The sequence below is a fragment of the Ictalurus furcatus genome, chromosome 2 (genome assembly GCF_023375685.1).
Source record: "Ictalurus furcatus strain D&B chromosome 2, Billie_1.0, whole genome shotgun sequence".
Lineage (NCBI taxonomy): Eukaryota > Metazoa > Chordata > Actinopteri > Siluriformes > Ictaluridae > Ictalurus > Ictalurus furcatus.
In genome coordinates, this window is record NC_071256.1 from 12874653 (window position 1) to 12894297 (window position 19645).

General features: G+C 43.2%; 1 protein-coding gene across 2 annotated transcripts; it reads left to right on the forward strand.

Moving 5' to 3' along the window:
* The first annotated feature begins 877 nt into the window (after positions 1 to 877).
* Positions 878 to 18986, forward strand: carm1 (coactivator-associated arginine methyltransferase 1). Of its 2 annotated transcripts, none has more exons than XM_053648702.1 (16): positions 878 to 1624; positions 6675 to 6800; positions 7665 to 7771; positions 8610 to 8714; positions 9693 to 9803; positions 9915 to 10092; positions 10183 to 10273; positions 11999 to 12080; positions 16198 to 16283; positions 16415 to 16504; positions 16605 to 16742; positions 16838 to 16927; positions 17070 to 17182; positions 17335 to 17415; positions 18135 to 18203; positions 18394 to 18986. In XM_053648702.1, exons 1-16 carry the CDS (start codon positions 1483 to 1485, stop codon positions 18528 to 18530), a joined length of 1746 nt encoding a protein of 581 aa, XP_053504677.1. In that variant the 5' UTR covers positions 878 to 1482; the 3' UTR covers positions 18531 to 18986. The 2 variants fall into 2 exon arrangements, with proteins under 2 accessions (XP_053504677.1, XP_053504668.1); XM_053648693.1 differs by having other exon boundaries at positions 1212 to 1624; positions 17335 to 17433.
* The last annotated feature ends 659 nt before the right edge of the window (positions 18987 to 19645 follow it).

The window sequence follows — 19645 nt, forward strand, 5'->3', positions numbered from 1 at the left end:
ACAATTACTGCTAAGGATCCGAGTCCTCTTTCAGAGACGGTGGACAGTGTGAACGTAAGGGGACTGGGTCCTTTTTCACTTGGTTCACCTCTTGGTCCACTCCAAGGGGTCCGAGTGCGCTTCTTTTCAAGAGGACTCAAGTGTAAAAACAGTCTAAGTTCTGTAATGGCACTTTTCCACTGCACGGTACGACTCGACTCTGCTCGCTTTTTGGGGGCTTTCTAGCTTTCCGAGCAATTGGTGCTTGCCAATCGGCAGTCGATCGTTATGTGTGAAGTACTCAAAGACGCATCAAAGAGGCTCGCTGACTCATCGCCGACGCCAGACAGATATTCGGCATGCTGAATATCTGGAGCTGTCGGGCGACTCCACATCCTGTGGTGTGAAAAGTGTTGTTACTGGCAGTGATTGCGGCGACGAGCTCCAGCCAATGAGAGAGCAAGGCATGGGGTGAGGTCACCGTGAGGAAGGGAAACCTGCTAAAATTAGATAATTTATTTGTCTTTTCCTTTTTGGGGTTTCTTCAGCACAAATCATTGCACAAACAGCTCACACCACTTGTTTCTGTCCTACATCTTCAAATAACTCCTGTTTCGCATCATATATCCGTGTCAGTTTGCGTGTTTGTTTCCGTGACAAAGTGTAGTTTGGACACCAGATAGAGTCGTTGTGTGATGGTGTCGTGTGTGACCCCCTGTCACCGAGCGATCACGTAGTGTGAACACTATAACAACTTCAAGACTCCTGATTACAAGACAGCAAGTCGTGTAGCCTGAACAGCACAGCGATCTGCGTACACAGCGCTGAAAGTCGTGTAGTGTGAACTAGGCTTAACCTAGTCATATCGAGCACTATGTACGTCATAGAATGCCGTTATTTTACATCCTTAATAGGGTCCATGTTCAGTGAAGAGGAAAGGCATTTGGAATATGGCCTGATCGTGTATTTATATAGGGCTTCGATAGTACAACATTATTCCTGTGTGAAGGTGAGGTGAAGGCGGCGGCACCAAACTGCAGTGGAAAAACAAGCTCAGAAAAGTATAGCGAGCCGAGTCGAACCGTGTGGTGGAAAAGTGGCTTATAGCAGTGGTTTTCAAAGTGGGGGCCACAAGTGGGTGCCCGGGGGCCTCAACAATTTGGTGTGAAAAATAAATTCTCACTCTCAGATAACTACACACACAATCAATTCCTAATATAATGTAAGATGTAATTATTAATAATAAAAAAGGGGGATATATTCAGAAGTCTGTATTTTTAATGTGTTTTAAAGACATCTTGCAAAAGGGGGGCCTCGGTCAAATGCTAATGCCATTTTAGGGGCCTTGCCCTGGAAAAGTTTGGGAACCCCTGGCTTATAGTGTACTGGTGTAGATGCTGTGGTGTGGTCGTTAGGGGGCAGTAGTGAGCCAGGCCCGTTTTCTCCGCGCGGTTGGATGTGGCGCGCTGCTCCGAGCTGCTGTCACTCTGCGCGAGCTCGAAGATGGCGGTGTCCGTGTTTCCCGGCGTGCGGCTCCTCTCTATTGGGGACGCCAACGGAGACATCCAGCGGCATTCCGAGCAGCAGCCCTTGCGGCTGGAGGTGAAGGCCACGCCGGACGCGGCGCTTCTAAACCTCTCGAACAGTGAGTACATGGCTGGTTTTTTTTTTTTTTTAGCCTTTGTGTCCGGGCCGGCCTTAGCTAGCCACGTTAGCCTAGCGTGCTAACAGCTCCAGGCGAGTGGGAACACCGCCGCGCTGCTCCTATTCTTCCCCTGCTTAGCCTGACTACACGTGTTACTGCCTGCTGAAGGGCACCTACCGGCATTTAACACCGACTCGGCTACTGTTTCGGATTCTACACTGTGTGTGTGCGCGCGCGACGCTATTAGACACGCTTGTGTTTATTTACCTATCACGCCACGCTCCTGCTCTAGCTCTCCTCCGGGTCACTTACAGTGTAATAAACTGGGCTAGCTATTTATTACGCTGCTTATAGTTAGCTGACTAATATTCACTGTCAAAGTCTCAAAAGTTCAGTTTACATCCAAATTAAGCCTGAAGTAATGTATTTTGAGTAACACTGATCAAAACCGCAACTTGGGGTTAACTTTGTCTTGGACAACAATACTGCAAGTTCTTGACCGGCTAGGTAGCGGTAGCTATCTATACACGTATTTTCCTCCCACCTGTTTTCCGACAAATCACGCCTTTTGCTCTGCGATTGGCCGACATGAGCGGATGCTTCCGTCAGGGCGCGCTGTACGAGCCAATCAAAGCGCTGGAAGTGAGATATCAGCAGCAAGGCCCTCCTTCAGGAGGCGGGGTTTATCGGGATACGGGTATGGTGGTAAAAAAAAAAAAAAAACGCAGCTAGCTAGCTTTTTGATGTAGATTCGCGCCTAGTTAGAAAGTTATCCTGACGTGTTTGCTGGTGTTTTGCTTTTAAAGCGCGTAAATAAATAAACGACTTTAAAAGAATGGTGGGTATTTTCTTGTGTTTAGGTGCGGGCTTTGTGTTCATATTCACTGACAGCGCTCCAGCTAATCACGCGCCTGCCTGCCGACTGGTGTTTTGTTTTGAAGCTTGATTGATGGCGCTCGTGCCCTCACGCGCAGCGCACCGGCGGTTATTAAAGACTTCTCACGTAGTAGAAAAGAGTTTAGCGTTACTTCTGCTGCTTGAGTTGAGCAAGCTGGCTGTGTGTTTCCTTCCCTGCAGTGTTTAGGTATTCATCTTTGTTCTGTACGGAACAATAGCGGCTCTCCGCCTCCCTCCGGCCGCCTGTTCATTCAGCACAGCCGCTTTGTTCACACCAACTGATGCTCCTGAGAAGAAGAGAGTGAGAAAATGGTGCAGTGACCAAGATTTAATGTTTAACCTCTAACATCTGCACCACAGTATCACAACTGAAGTCTGTTTTTCCTTCCCAGAACACACTGGCGAGTTAAAAAGCACCAGTAGCCCTATTCGGACCGGATTAGTTTACCAGACCGTCCTCTGTAATAACTTTTTTCTTTCTTTGTTAAACACGTCTCCTCAGTCAGTGTTAAACTCTCACATCCGGACAACAATAAAAATTACCAAAGGAATAGTTTAGGAATAGTAGAGGTTGACCGATAGTTATTTTTCCCAATAACTAAGTCGGCCAGTACCTACCTGCCCATAACAGATTAATCCACAGAGAGTTTTTAAAGTCGATACTGAATGAAAACCTAGCACTTAAAGTAAAATGTTGCCGAACTTTATTATAAAAATAAACGCTACTGGCTGTACCTTGAAAATGTACTATATGGTTTAAAATGAAAAAAAAAATATATATATATATATATAACACTGTTAGTAAATATGAAAATAGATAAAAGATGTACATCCAAACTGAACCAAAAAGTAACAGTCCGAATGACAAATAAAAATAGAGACGTCCAAAATGACTTAAATACTTCAAATAACACGACAAAATTTGTTAGTGATAGTTAGTTTTTATTTTGCTTCTGGAGGCCACCCTCGTCCTGTATACTAACAGCGGACCCTTCTCAGCCGCTCCAGTGACGGACGCAACCCGGGAAACGCTGTCGGTTAGAATTTTTATCTGTGCCGATTAATCAGCAGAACCGATCAGTTGGTTGACCTCTAGTTTCTAGTAGGTTGTGTAACCTTATCTGGACAGGATTCAGTTTACATGGCGTTCTGGGGTAATTTCCTGTTTCACATGCGCTCCTCTATGATTTTATTTCCATCCGTGTTGGCCATGTCGGCGTTTTTCTCCATCCTCTAAGAAAATCGCATGTCGGATTACCCACTGTTTTTCGCCAAACTCGCCATTTGTCTGATCAAAGTGTACGTTGATCTTTAACAGAGCTGTCAAAAAGGACAGTAGGCACAACTGCAACTACAACGTCATCCACCATCATGTTTGTTTTAGAGTTGACGCTCAGTGACCCTCCCCAACATAGTGAAAAACGGATGCTTCTCGTATGCCTTGTGTTTAAAATTGTTTTAAAATAGTTGCTGAATCCTTGATTCGCCCACAAATGTCACACGTCAGTGTCTCTTCTTTACTTTTCTACGAACGTCCTGGTGTGTAGAAAATGCAATAAGCTAGAAATACACTTCTCCTGTGCTCATTTTATTGCTGTCCGGATGCGAGAGTTGCATCACAGAGGAGGCACTTTAAAAAAAAAAAGAAAAATTAAATTATTATTATTTATTTATTTATTTATTTTTTACTACGGACGTAGGTCTGATATAAACTTATCCAGTATGAATAGGGCTTATTAACTATGAACCGGGATGTTTGCATCACACGCACCATGTGATTACACTTAATTCACAACATAAATTATAAAATGATCAGAAGACCACTGACTTTGATTGGGGGGGTAATTTGGCCACGATTTTCTTAGTGGAGGACAAAGAAAAACATCAACACAGCTGATCCGGATAGAAACAAAGTCACAGAGAAGTGCCTGTGAAATAGGTAATTACCCCATGTCAGTTGAATCCTGTCCATATCAATGAGGTAATTTCGGGAAAGTATCGTGGTTCTGCATCCTGGTTTTCAATTGGCTGTTAGTCTGTACCTACTATAGTGATAGTTGGGAATCCTCAACTCCGATTGGTAACTCTTAATCTGATCCGATTCAGTAAGGAATAAAATGCTTGGATGTGCTCTTCTAGGAGAATGGTCAAGGGCAAGGTGGTGTGATGAAGCCAGACGCAAAGTGGAGTTACTTTTCCCATCCCAAAGTTGATTCTTTCCCAATCACACCACAGCCTAAATGACAGCAATTACAAAATGTATTAATTATTAATGACTCACTTGCATTACAGAACCTACAAACCTGCCACTACAAAGTTCTATCACCTGCCTCTTTGAGTCTCTCTCTCTTTTTATTATTATTATTAGCTGTAGATCATCTGACGTACAAGTTCCTGTGAATGAGCTATTACTATAGAAATGATAACCCGTTATAACGAGCGCGTTAATGTAAACCTGTGATTTCATTGACAAAGTGACGTTTCTTGAATAGTTGAACGAACACCTTTGTGTCTGAGATTTTTTTTTTTTCCTTACTACCGGTTCTGTGTCTCTAAAACAGATGGCCTCTCTAAGAACAAATGGACAAATGATAAATTCATTAGCTAGACCACCAGGCAAGTAAAAATTCCAGTGTCACGTTTTGGCTGCTCAGGAACTGACTAGGCTGAAAAAGCGGTAGCTTACATAAGGTAGCAACATATGGTGAGCTGGTTAGCTAGTTAAAGGTACATCTGGTAAGATTAGTCTTTTTTTTTTTTTCTTCCTTTCTTCTTCTTCAAGATTAAGTCCCTAACAGTTGGGTGGGCTTGACATGTGAATGATTGGCACCCATATTCATGAAACCCCGCCCCCAGATCTGCATTGGCCTGTATAGTGTCTATAAAATGACGGACAGGAGGCACATCCAAACACGAACAAGCAGCTGGTTTTCCCCAACAGGTTTTCTATGCAACTTAATACACTTAAGGCCACAATTAAATGCATTATTTTGTTTAGTCACATTCTACATATCTTTCTTGGTTATTTGTACGTATAAGTAAGTAAAAATAAAATCGACTATTGCACCTTTTAAAGTGCATTAATACAGATGAAGGGAAATGATTAATATCCGCTTCTAGTTTGTAATGTAGCACATTGTGTATGTATGTGGCTTCAACACAAAGTCAGCAAGTTGTTAACCAACATTGTGGCTACGGTGTTCTGTTCTTGCATTGCACATAAGATATTGCATCTGGCTAGTGATTTATTTATAGTAGGAGAGCATTATTAACGACAGAACTGTGAACCAAAAACCCCAGACATGGTTTCCGCTTGTTTTGAGTGTCTGAGGGAGTGATTTTGTCCACGTTGATGCATGCTTTGTAGCTAAGTAATACGCAGACACCAAATAAAGCAACTCTGCAGGCATTAAAAAAAATTTTTTAGGTTTAGTTTTGCTTTCAGCTGCAACTATAAAACTGTTAGCAGATTGGGTTTGAAATTGAGAAATAGATACACATGATGTGCTTTAAATGCAGAAGTGGAAATCTCTGGCAGAAATAAAGCTGTTAACACTTACCTTTGTGTGTGCGGTTGTGTGTTTTTTTGGGCGCAGTAATTGTCTTTTGAAAACATTTACTAATTCACACTCCTACCAAAACCTGATTTTAAATAATTACTCAGTGTCAAGTTTTTATTTTTAATCACACATTTCAGAAGCGGTTTTGAGATCTCAAAGCCGTCCTTGTCCAGACGTGCATCTACCCGTGCCTTTTAAAGTACAGGACTTGGATCAGTATGTTGATGTGTGCTATCAATAGCATTAGGTAATCTGGTTTAGCATCAGGTTTAATCCTGGATCAGCTACGAATCTGTCTTTTTTTTTTTTTTTTTTAACTCAAGCATCTGATTATGTTTTATTTTCTTGAAGCGCATTTTAAACCAAAGCTTACATTATTGGAAAACTGGTACGAATCGAGCGAGGGACCAGGGAGATGAGTGTCTGAGAATTAGGCGTATGAATATGAGTGTGTGCGAAGTTTTAAAAAAGTGTGTGATAGATTGCTGGGCTGGCTAAGGGGTTAGTGACACAGTGCCTGGTCTGGGAGAGTTTGGCCCCTGACATAATATAACGGCTATGTTTTGACAGTGTAATGTATGTTCTTTCTGCAGATGAGGAGGCGAGCGTGTTTAAGTGTTCGGTGTCACGGGAGACAGAGTGCAGTCGTGTGGGGAAGCAGTCCTTCATCTTAACGCTGGGCTGTAACAGTGTGCTTCTGCAGTTTGCCTCCCCCACAGGTAACCCTCTCTCAATCTGCTGGCCTACACACAGCCCAAAAAACAAAGAGAGAAAAAAAGTGTGTGTTCCTGAAGCTTTCTGTGGAAATGATCAACCCACTAGAAATGTCGCATTAGAATGCATACGTGTGAGTACGCAACAATGCAGTCAGCTATTGTTAGTAATTACAGCTATAAGCATACTTGAATAGTGACTTGATCTGAGTAGGTTTAATGTGAAGCTCTGTAACTTGCATCAAACTGCAGTTAGTTTATCCAGGTGCTGTTAAAACTAGGAATAAAATATACTCTATATGGCCAAATGTTTGTGGACATCTGACCATCACACCCATGTGTGTAACAGTTTTCTCCCCAAACTGTTCATCATTTGAAGCACACCGTTGTATAGGATGTCTTTGTATGCTTTGACATTATGAATTCCTTTCACTGGATCTAAGGAGCCCAAACCTGTTCCAGGACGGCAATACCCTTGTGCTGAAAACAAGCTCCGTTAAGACATGGTCTGCCAAGGTTGGTGTGGAAGAACTCGAGTGTCCTGTACATAGCCCTGACTTCAAGCCCACTGACCACCTTTGGGATGAACTGGAAAGCTGACTGCACCCCAGACCTCCTCACCCAACCTTCAGTCCCTGACCTCACTAATGCATTATCACAAAATCGGGGGAAAAAAAGCCACGCTCCAAAGCCTTCCCAGAAGAGTGCCGCTAATTATAACCGCGAAAGGGCTGGACTAAATCCAGAATGGGATATTGTACAAGGACATACGGGTTTGATAGTCAGGTGTCCACAAACATTAGGCCGTATGGTGTGTTTGCAGTTGTCGGTGTCTCTTAACCTTGCTGCTGCTGCTTCGGTCAATTGCAGATTTCTCCTCGTTCTACAATCTGCTGAAGAACTGCCGTGGCCATTTGAACGAGCACTCGGTATTCAGCGAGAGGACGGAAGAGTCATCGGCTGTACAGTACTTTCAGGTGTGTTCATGCCCGGTGTTCGGGAGACTGTGGGTTTGTGGGCGTGTGATTATGTGCTTTAGCGTAAACTCCAGAATTCCTGGCACCCTTGATAAGAACGGGTAATGAAAAAATGTCTTTCTGGCTAATTACACTGAAACTCTGCAGTTCAGCTGAATAAAACAAAGCCTTATCAAAAAGATATCTTGCTTTAAGAGTCAACCGTGACCCAATTGTAGCTTTGGTAGAGGCAGACAGATTTGCTTACGGTACTTTATGGAGTCCATGATGCATATCCTAACAAAGATTCCCAGGTGAACTTAAACACTCAGAAGATTAAAAAAAAAAAAAAAAAGTAAAATTTATACGAGAACATGATTGTCATATTTTGTTTATTAAAACTGGCCATACAGACTTCATATAAATCCATAATGAACTTTTTCACACTATCTGTTGTTACCCAGATGAGGATGGGTTCCCTTCTGAGTCGGGTTCCCTTCTGAGTCGGGTTCCTCTCAAGGTTTCTTCCTCTTAAAACATCTTAGGGAGTTTTTCCTTGCCACCGTCGCCACTCAGTGGCTTGCTCAGTTGGGATAAATTCACACCTTTAATATCTGTATACCATGTTGATATTTCTGTAAAGCTGCTTTGAGACAATGTCTATTGTAAAAAGCGCTATACAAATAAAATTGAATTGAATTGAAAACTGTACATGGTTCTGTGTTTTTCTACATTTTTTATTTGATAAACCCTAGCATTATGCTTCAAGTAGAAAGGTGTTCTTTTACACGTGCTGCTGTGACCAGTATTAAAAAGTGTACTAAAATGTCCCTTTCCTCCATTTTCTGTTGTCCTGCAGTTCTATGGCTACCTCTCTCAGCAGCAGAACATGATGCAGGACTATGTTCGAACTGGAACTTATCAACGGGCCATTCTCCAGAACCATACCGACTTCAAGGACAAGGTGTTTTTCCACAGTTTGCACTGTTCTTCCTAATATGCTCATGCACACTCACTGTCCACTTTATTAGGAACACCTGCACGTTCATTCAGTTCTCTAATCCGCCAATCACGTGGCAGTATTATGCCGATACAGGTTCAGGTAATGTTCACATCAAATATCAGAATGGGGGTGAAATGTGATCTCTGTGACTTTAACCATGGCATGGTTTTTGGTACCAAATGGGCTGCTGCTTTGCATATTTCAGAATATACACAGAATGGTGCGGAAAACAAAAAATACATCCTGCAAGCTGAGGGACAAATCCTGTGAGAGCAAAAATCTAATTCCAGCCTAATCATGACACTTTTCTAGTATTAGTTTAGCTTGAACTACTTAGCATATAGACTCTGTTCAAACCTTGTTTTGTAGATTATTTCAAAGTTATGATTTGCTGAATAATAATGATCGTCTCTGCTTGTGATTTTGTACTATACATATTCTTCCTTTCTTTCTCTGAGGCGAAGCTGAAGTTTGAGATTATTTCCTTTTGGAAACGCACATCCCGTTTTTCTTGCCAAGCAGCACTGACTGAACATTAGTTTGCCGTTGAGGTGTGGCGGCCACATTACTTTAATTTACTTAAATGGCTCCGCTGATGTTCTCTAACGCAATCTCTATTTACTCTGTTGCCTCTTCTGTAAATATCTTTCTTGGTGTACTACATTTTGTTCCGCGTTGATGCCGAGCTGCTGTTCGTGCTGAAAAATTGCATTAGACCTGCAGCCATTGTTCTTTAAAATGCCACTTTTCAGTTATGAACGTGATGAAGTTCTCTGTGGTGCGTGTTCACAAAAGAACCAGTGTTCTGAAATCCCTGCTTATTTCCACAGGAGGAATGAAAGCTTTAATACTGGATTAATCTTGTGATTTGGATGCAGCCATTTTACCCTGCTGTTCAAACCCCCCCTTCCCCCCGACCCTCTGATCCTCTATCTGTAGGTGGTGTTGGATGTAGGATGTGGCTCAGGGATCCTGTCATTTTTCGCAGCTCAGGCTGGTGCACGTAAGGTGTATGCTGTGGAAGCCAGCACCATGGCTCAGCACGCAGAGGTGCAACTCTTTACACACTCTTCTGTTCAGTCTGTATGTCATTTTAACACAGTAACTCAGTATCTTCATGCAAGCATTTAATGGATGTGAGTGTCTGTGTGTGCTGTGTAGGTTTTGGTGAACAGTAACAGGTTGACCGAGCGTGTGATAGTAATCCCAGGAAAGGTGGAGGAGGTCACCCTACCTGAGCAGGTGGACATCATCATCTCCGAGCCCATGGGCTACATGCTGTTTAATGAGAGGATGCTGGAGAGCTACTTGCATGCCAAGAAATTCCTAAAACCGAATGGTTAGTAGTGAGGGTGTGTGTTTTCAGGCTCAGGGTGTTGGACTGTTTCCTGTAAATTGCTGACATGTTGTTTTCGATTTGCATTTTAAGGTAAAATGTTCCCCACCATTGGCGATGTCCACCTCGCTCCTTTTACAGACGAGCAGCTTTACATGGAGCAGTTCACCAAAGCCAACTTCTGGTGAGCATTTTTAGTGGACATCATAAATCTGAATCATGGTACAGCATAGAGTGTGATTTCTCAGCATTTATCCTAAGGCTTATCCTAGAGAGGGTATTTGCCTTAACTTGAGAGATATTCCTGTACGCTACAATACTGTACTACAGTGCAGCTGCACTTAACCCTAATATGTGACTGACCTCAGACATCCATGAACATCATAACACTAGCAAAGTTGTTATGGCTAGATACAGTGCAATATTGAAATCTCTAATTTGTCATGTAATACAGCTGTGTATAAATGCTCATTAACCAGTCTGTTTCCACTGGCGCTCAACTCTCAATTATGGCTCTTTTTTGCGTGCTGCCTGAGCTACCACTGATTGGTCAGGTGATAAGCGCTTGACGTTACTCTGTGATTTTCTGAAACTTGAGCCCTGGTGCGTTTTCCTCCTTGCTTGGTTAAAGCAAGCAAGAATACAGCCATCACACTCGGGGGTTCAGAACAAACCAGCTAGTCTTATAGCATCTGAGTGAGGTAGTGTCAGCCCTGTTCGAAGAGAAAACTGGTTTGACTCTGAATTGACCCGACTGCATGAAGTGATTTGAACACGCTGTGCATTATGGTTTGTAGGTGTAAACTGCTAAACTGAGCTGCGAGGCACAAACAGCCGAATGTCAGAGCTGTAGTGCTGCAGAAATGGCATACGCTCGGATGCTTTATAAGCATGTTTATAGTATATTGATACGAACAGAAATTCTGACTGTGGGCTAACAGGTGTAAAAGAAACCTTAAAACCATCCACTTTTGGCAGTTAATAGATTATTGAAGGTAAACAGCACAATACGATATCCTACATCAGATTTCCGGAAATCTGATCGACACCCGCTTTTTAGCCCAGTATTCAGCAGTACACACCCACCTATCTGATAATCCTTTGTTTTTCTACATCTATGCATGTACAACGAAATATCTACTTCTTCAGAAGGCTTGTCTCTGAGCGAGCTGGAAGGACTTTATTAGTGTGTGCAATTAGCCCACAATGAAAGCCAGCATCCAGTGACCTCGAGTCGGGACAAGAGATTTCAACATGATGTATTGTGTATGGTTAATAATAAAATAAAACGATGTGTCGCTACTTCAATACTGGAAACTCGCTAGATTTCACTACTTTTAGCAGCACTGGGGGAAAGAAATCTGATTACAGTTTGTGTATGCGAATGTACTTATAGGCATTAACAAGGCTCTGAACACAGGGCTGCATAAAGCGCAAGTTTGCACATTACATTACATTTATGGCGTTTGGCAGACGTTCTTATCCAGAGCGACTTACATTTATCTCTTTTATACAACTGAGCAGTTGAAGGTTAAGGGCCTTGCTCAAGGGCCCTACAGTGGGAGCTTGGCAGTGCTGGGGCTTGAACTCCTGACCTTAGGATCAGAACCCAGAGCCTTTAACCACTGAGCCACCACTACACAATACAAGCAATATACAAACATACAAAGTAGATTGACAAGTGCAGCACAGGACAACAAATATAGAGAACAGTGCACACAGCATCAGGATCAATGAGGCAGCAGATTAAAGTCAAGAGAAAAGGGTGTGATGTGCTCTGGGCAGGAAAATGCAGCAAAAGCATCGGTAGATTGTGGCCCAAGAGGTTAGGATTCAATTAATGGAGACTTTTTTTCTCTCAAATTCTGTGTGTGTGTGTGTGGTGGGTGTTTTTTTTTTTTTTTTTAAGGTACCAGCCATCTTTCCATGGGGTGGATCTGTCTGCACTGAGGGGAGCTGCCGTAGACGAGTACTTCAGACAGCCGATTGTGGTAAACAGAGTATTATAAATGTTATGACTGGGTGTGCATGTGCATTATACGAGTTGTAGATGTAGGCATGATGGGTGGCGGAAGAGTTGGAACAGGGAGTGTGTGTGGGTGTACGCATATGCGGGCATATGCTCATTCTCAGCAGTGTTGCTGTAGGAGCGGCTGCTGCGTTGTCACAGGAACTAGACCTGGGCGATGGGACGATGTATTTGGGAGCCTGACATTTTGACTCTGGTTTTAAGAATTACAGGCTTAAATTAATCTATTTATTTAGACTTATTTAAAACATATTTTTACAGATTAGAGGAAATCAGCTGTACAATTTGTGTACAACAGTGTCATCTTACAGGTGCAATAATTGATTTTCTTCTATTTCTAAAAGAAATAACCTGCAAAATATGGAAATCATGATTTAAAAAAAACAACAACAGTGGTTTAATGCATGACCTCAGGACAAAAGTATTATGTGGCTGAAAAAACCCATTTGGAAAACTGACTTCCGATCTTGTTTATAATTGGATGGGCCTCTCATTAGTCATAGTGTAGACACTCTGCGGGCCACTGTAGATCCTAGGGGCGGAGCTTTGTTATCATGGGTGGGAATCAGGGTGTGGGTTTCCAGACACACATTCAAATATGTAACTCCTTACCTACTTATCCAGAGACCTGATCTTGAAAAAAAGACATGTACTAATCTTACATAATGTACCTTTAATATTATCGCACCTGAGAGAAACGTATACTGCTCTGCTGCATCACTGTTGGGGAATTTAAGTCATTTAAGATGTTTACGGTGTTTTATTAATCATTTCCAAATAGGTTATAACAAGCCATTTTATTTGACCTGGCATTCGCATTTCCTGACATGCAATTGATCATATATAAATGTGAATGGATTAAGATTGACTTGATTATATGCCTACATCATTAAATGGGAAAAACTAGATCATCTTTTACGCAGCTCAACATTTTTACATTTACATTTATGGCGTTTGGCAGACGCCCTTATCCAGAGTGACTTACATTTATCTCATTTTATACAACTGAGCAGTTGAGGGTTAAGGGCCTTGCCCAAGGGCCCAACAGTGGGAGCTTGGCAGTGCTGGGGCTTGAACTCCTGACCTTCTGATCAGTAACCCAGAGCCTTTAATCACTGCGACACCACTGCTCAACATCGAGTTTAATTCAGAATTCAGTTTCAGATGCATTCATAATTACAGCTAAGCTGAATTATTACTGAATTAGTTTAATGTGCTGAATGGTTAGCTTTTCTTTGTATGCCTATATGGGTCACATACGTGCAAGCCAGCGTACAGGAGGTGCAACGTATGCTTGCCGAGCAGATACTGTGTGTGGAGCGCACATACCCAGACACATTTGTTATTGTCCTTAGTGACTTTAACAAAGGTAATCTCACACATGTGCTTCCCAAATACAGACAGTCTATTAAATGCCCACCCAGAGAAAAGAACTTTCTGGGTCACTGTTACACAACAGTAAGCAGTTCTTATCATGTCGTCCCACGAGCTGCACTGGGACACTCTGACCACGTCATGGTCCATCTGATTCCTGCATACAAGCAGAAATGAAAGCTCTCCAAACTTGATGTGAGGACATCGAAGCAGTGGACCAGGGAGGCTGTGGAGGATCTTCAGGCAAGCTTGGACTGTACTGACTGGGATGTATTCAGGATCGCTACCAACAGTGTGAATGAATACACGGAGGCTGTGACATCATACATAAGCTTCTGTGAGAATAGCTGTGTACCGTCATGCAGCAGGATGAGTTACAACAATGATGAACCCTGGTTCACAGACAGCTAAGGCTGGAGAAAGAAGTTGCCTTTAAGAGTGGGGACAGAATCGGGTTTAAAGAATCAAAGTACAAGTTTAGCAAGGCGATGAGGGAACTAAACCGCTGTACTGAGAAACAGCAGTTATCAGCCAATGATGCTCTTTCTATCTGGAAAGGGCTCAGACAAATCACAAACTGCAAACCTAAAGCCCCCCACTCTGCTAGTGACTTGTGTCTGGCCAACAGCCTGAACAAGTTTTACTGTTGCTTTGAAAGACAATGGGACAGTCCTGACACCAGCCATCAGCTTCAGCCCCAGCCCACCAGCTTCACCACCTCCAGCACAGAAGGGGCTTGGGCCTCTCCACAGCTGCACAACTCAATGGCTCCTACCCTTTCCTTCTCCACCACAAGTACAACTCTCTCCATCCTGGAGAGTGATGTTAACAGAGTCTTAAAGAGACAGAACCCCCGTAAAGCAGCTGGACCAGACTGTCTCTCCATCCACCCTGAAGTACTGTGCTGATCAGCTGTCTGTCTGGCACTGATATGCCATGTGCCAACCTGCTTCAAGACCTCCACTATCATCCCTGTCCCAAAAAACCCCCAGGATCACAGGACTTAATGACTACAGACCTGTCGCTCTGACATCTGTGGTAATGAAGTCCTTTGAGTGCCTCATGCTGCCCCACCACAAATCCATCACAGACCCTCTCTTGGACCCTCTGCAGTTTGCCTACAGAGCCAATAGGTCTGTAGATGATGCAGTTAACATGGCCCTCCTCTTCATCCTCCAGCACCTGGACTCCTCAGGAACCTATGGAACCTACCAGGATCCTGTTTGTGGATTTCAGCTGTGCTTTCAAAACAGTCATCCCGGCTCTGCTACAGGACAAGCTCTCCCAGCCGAGTGTGCCTGATTCCACCTGCAGGTGGATCAAAGACTTCCTGTCTGACAGGAGGCAGCATGTGAGACTGGGAAAACATGTCTCTGACTCCCAGACCATTAGTACTGGTTCCCCCCCAAGGCTGTGTTCTTTCTCCTCTACTCTTCTCTCTCTACACCAACAGCTGCACCTCCAGTCACTAGTCCATCAAACTGCTGAAGTTTGCGGACAACACCACCCTCATTGGGCTCCTCTCTGAGAGGGATGAGTCTGCCTACAGGTGGGAGATTGACCATCTGGTGACCGGGTGCAGTCAGAACAACCTGGAGCTCAACGCTGTGAAAACAGTGGAGATGGTGGTAGACTTCAGGAAGAACCCAGCTCCACCTGCCCCCATCATCCTGTGTGACAACCCAGTCAATAATGTGGACTCCTTCCGCTTCCAGTGAACCATAATCACCCAGGACCTCAAGTAGGAACTGTACACCAGAGGGTGTACTTCCTGCGGCAGCTGACGAAGTTCAACCCATCAAAGACAATGATGGTGCACTTCTACACCTCCATCATTGAGTCCATACTCACCTCCTCCATCACCATCTGGTACGCTGCTGCCACTGCCAAGGACAAGGACAGACTGCAGCATGACATTCACTCTGCTGAGAAGGTGATTGGCTGCAATCTGCCACACCTTCATGACCTGTACACTTCCAGGACCCTGAAGCAGGCAGTTAAAACTGTGGCTGTGACCTCTCATTCTGGACTCAAACTTTTTGAGGCACTCACCTCCAGGAGGAGGCTGCGGTCCATCAAGAACAAAACCTCACGCCACAACAGTTTCTTTCCATCGGCAACTGGCCTCATTAACAATATCCAGGACCCACCATGGTCTCTTATCCACCTCCATGGACATTTACACGTTACATTAACAAACAACCCCACATTGTTGTTTCATATGTTACATTAACGCACACATACTCTTCCTACTTCAACTGTGAGCATTTCCACTGGACCACTTTTGCACATCCTGCACTAATGTACTGTCTTTTTTTGTTATTTTCCTAAATAAACCAATAAAGCCGATTCTGATTCAGTGAAGATACTTTGAACACAGTACTGTTGGATTTTTTTAGCATACTGTTGTGGAAGTGTGATGACTCATCATCTCACAGAAGAGGGTGGGTACTCTTTTTGAGTCTATGTTTCTTCCTCATGTCGTCTCAGTTTTTTGGCTTGCTCGTTAGGGATCTAGCTTTCTGTGAAGCCACATTGTGACAATTTCCTTGGTTAAAAGCGCTAAATAAATCAAATTGTATTCAATTTACTAGGAGCAAAAGTTTACGAGCTGTAACCGTCAGCACCTTTGCACTTCTTGCTCCTTATATTCTGTGTAATGCTTAGTGCTTTGTTTTCTTGTGTTTTTTTTTTTTTTTTTTCAGGACACGTTTGACATCCGAATCTTGATGGCCAAATCTGTGAAATACACAGTGAACTTTTTAGAAGCTAAAGAGGAAGACCTTTATAAGTATGGTGTTTATAATGCAGATTTTGTACTGGTTTATCATTCAATTATGTCACTTGGTTTCATACTCGAGGCGTAAATGGGTTCTTGAATGATGTTTTTTTTTTCTTTTCTGTTTTTTCCTTCCCGTCCAGGATAGAGATCCCCTTTAAATTCCACATGATGCACTCGGGGTTGGTGCATGGCCTGGCTTTCTGGTTTGATGTTGCGTTTATGGGATCTGTGTAAGTTCTGTGTGCTATAACATTTCTCTAAGGCTTGTTCGAACAAACTGAGTGCAGCCTGGAATTTTTTTTTGCCATTTTATGTTCTTTCTGCATGCAGGATGACCGTGTGGCTCTCCACGGCACCCACTGAGCCCCTGACTCATTGGTATCAGGTGCGCTGTCTGCTGCAGTCGCCACTCTTTGCCAAAGCAGGAGACACCATGTCAGGCACGGCCTTGCTCATCGCCAACAAGAGGTTGCAACACTTTATTTAACATTTACTCCTAGTTCCCCATTTCCCAGGAAGTAGGTTTATTTTAGAGTTTAATTAACAACATTTCCTTGGTCTAGGCAAAGCTATGACATCAGTATTGTTGCTCAAGTTGACCAGACTGGCTCCAAGTCCAGCAACCTCCTGGACCTGAAGAACCCCTTTTTCAGGTGAGTTGGCGTCATTTTAAGTGGATGTTTATTGCTGATTGAGGTATGTTCACGACTCGTGTATGTTTATAAGCGGGTTTAAACAGACCTCTTGAAGCAGGAAACATCATCTCATCTTTGTGTGTTCTGTATGTTTGTATAGGTACACAGGCACCACTCCTAACCCTCCTCCTGGCTCACACTACACCTCACCCTCTGAGAACATGTGGAACACTGGGGGGGCCTATAGCATGAGTCAAGGCATGGCTGTATCAGGTAAATTCTGATTTGTGTGAAGCCCACTGTGCTTAACATGTAGGTAATGTTTGCACTCCAGATCATGACTTTGCAGACTCTTTCTTTTTATTTTATTTGGTCCCTTATCCATTTCTATTTTTCCGTGTTTTACTGTCTTGTCTTTTTCTCAGGAATGCCGACAGCTTATGACCTCAGCACTGTCATTGGTGGCAGTGGCTCTACAGTTTCCCACAACAACCTCATCCCCCTTGGTACAGACACGCATGCACGTACGGATATGCACGCACACTACATACACACACGTGCGCACACACACACACCTTAAAATCCCACAGACAGTCAGACATCCGTTATGGATTGCAGAGGTGCCAACATCTATGTCTTAGCCATAACAGAGCATTTACACTTTTTTGATTCCTTTCTATGGGGTACGGGCAGCACTTGAAAACTACGCTGATTTATCAGGAAAAAAGCAGCATTCAGACCAAACTCAGATTTGTCCAGTAGAAAAGCTAAGAATTCATGAAATTGCAAGCCAATAGAACCCAAGTGGGTAGGACCTGGTCTCTTTGGTTGTTAAAAAAAAATGGAGGAAATGTTAGTTAAAGTTAAGTAAAAAAATTGTCATGCCTATTTATTTATTTATTTATTGCTTTGCCGCAATAAAAAGGCTTCTAGTCAAATAGTTTCTGGTTTTCTTTTCTAGCTGCTAAGATTTTCTTGTTGGCACTTCTGGGACAACAAAACAATTATAAAGTCCCTTGTAGTTTTATGACAAGTAGTGCATTATGGTGCATTTATCCTCCTTTATCTTGTTTATGCTGTTATTATTTATAGATGTATGGAAATGAGGCCTAGATTAGTCTCCATGCACTATTTATCTAAAAAAAAAAAAAAAAAAAACACACAAAAAACCCCCAACCCTTTTTTTAAAGGGAGGCCTCAAGTGTATGTTTGTCTCTTTTCACAGTGAACACGGGGATTGTGAACCATACTCACTCCAGAATGGGCTCAATCATGAGCACAGGAATTGTCCAGGGTACGTTTGTTCTTTTTCTGAACTCTCTGAACAGATCTGCTGCGTACATTATCCTTACATACTGTTCTATTTTGAAGGTGCCAACGGTTCCTGTTTAGCCATAGCATTTCCACTGACCAGAACAGTGGTTAATTGTTATGGTAATAGTGAGATTATTGTTGCATTCTGTTCCCCCCCCCCCCCTCCACAGGAGCTACAACCCAGCAGGGTCCGACCAGCAGCAGCACCCACTATCCCGTCACTAACCAGTTCACCATGGGAGGTCCTGCCATCTCAATGGCCTCACCCATGGCCATCCCCAGCAACACAATGCATTATGGGAGCTAAGGCGCCTCCCTGCTTCCCCTCCCCTTTGCATGTCCAGCCTCCCAAACTGACCACAGCCTAAACCAGATTACCAAATCCAGTGCTGCAGCATCTGACTGTCACCTCCCCCCATCTCGCTCTCTCTTTCTCTCCTCTTGATGTATATTCATATATAAATATATATAAAACCTTTTTCTCTGTCTATTTCCGTCCCCGTCCCCCCCACAATGCCAGCCTTCGCGCTGTCTCGGACAGCTGGAGGTGTGATGCCGTCACTCTCCTCCTCCTTCACAGTAGTGCAGTTCCAGGATCAACCACAAGGAGGCAGTGGACTGTCTTGAGCTTTGGGATTTGACGGAATGTTCTTTGCAGAACAGTTTTAAAAAAAAAAAAAAAAAAGAAGAAAAAAAAAAAAAGTAAATACTTATCAGATGTACGTTCATACAAGAGACACTCAATGAAAAGTCAGTGATGGACCGTTTGTAATGAACCTGAGATTTATGGCAGGGCTGTCTTGCTGTTCCTGGGTCGTCTTTTTTTTTTTTCTTTTCTATTTTGTTCCGCTTTCTCTGCATCCATGTCAAACTATTCAACAATATCAACTATTGGCATAAATCTAGTCTCAGCCACCTTGACCTTTCTAAACATTTGCAATGCAGCTGGATTTCCTCTCTGGCTTCCAGGAACTTTCAGGAACTATCATTGCCTGTAGTAAACATAGTCTAGATAGATAGTCTTGTAGCTCATTCCATTCTGGAGCAACTTTTTTTTTTTAAAACATAGTTCAGCCCCAGATGTGCACAGCTAGCTGTTTCCCCTCGAGATCTGCACAGTGAGGTTAGCAAAAACTAACCATATATTGAGCTAATGAGCATTTGAGGACTCTCCTGTTCCAGAGGTCTACATCCACACCCACTCTCCAGCCTTCTAGGCACAATGCTGGAATTCTGCAATGGATTCCACGTGGCATTAGTTAAGGAAGGGGGACTGATGAACCGGACGTCAGGCTCTGCACACACACCCATCGGCCACTGCAGCAGGACAATTCTTTGGATCAGCAGGATCCTAGTTTACATCCCCCAAACCCTTCTGTTTGACCTGTGTGTGTGTGTCATATTTTTTTTTTTTTTTTTTTC

Excerpts from the sequence above, each read along its gene's own strand:
- carm1 (XM_053648693.1), top strand. The coding sequence starts at position 1,483 with ATGGCGGTGTCCGTGTTTCCCGGCGTGCGGCTCCTCTCTATTGGGGAC. Across the intron at positions 9,804-9,914 it reads CCATGGCTCAGCACGCAGAG|GTTTTGGTGAACAGTAACAG; the intron begins GTGCAACTCTTT and ends TGTGCTGTGTAG. Across the intron at positions 10,093-10,182 it reads GAAATTCCTAAAACCGAATG|GTAAAATGTTCCCCACCATT; the intron begins GTTAGTAGTGAG and ends TTGCATTTTAAG.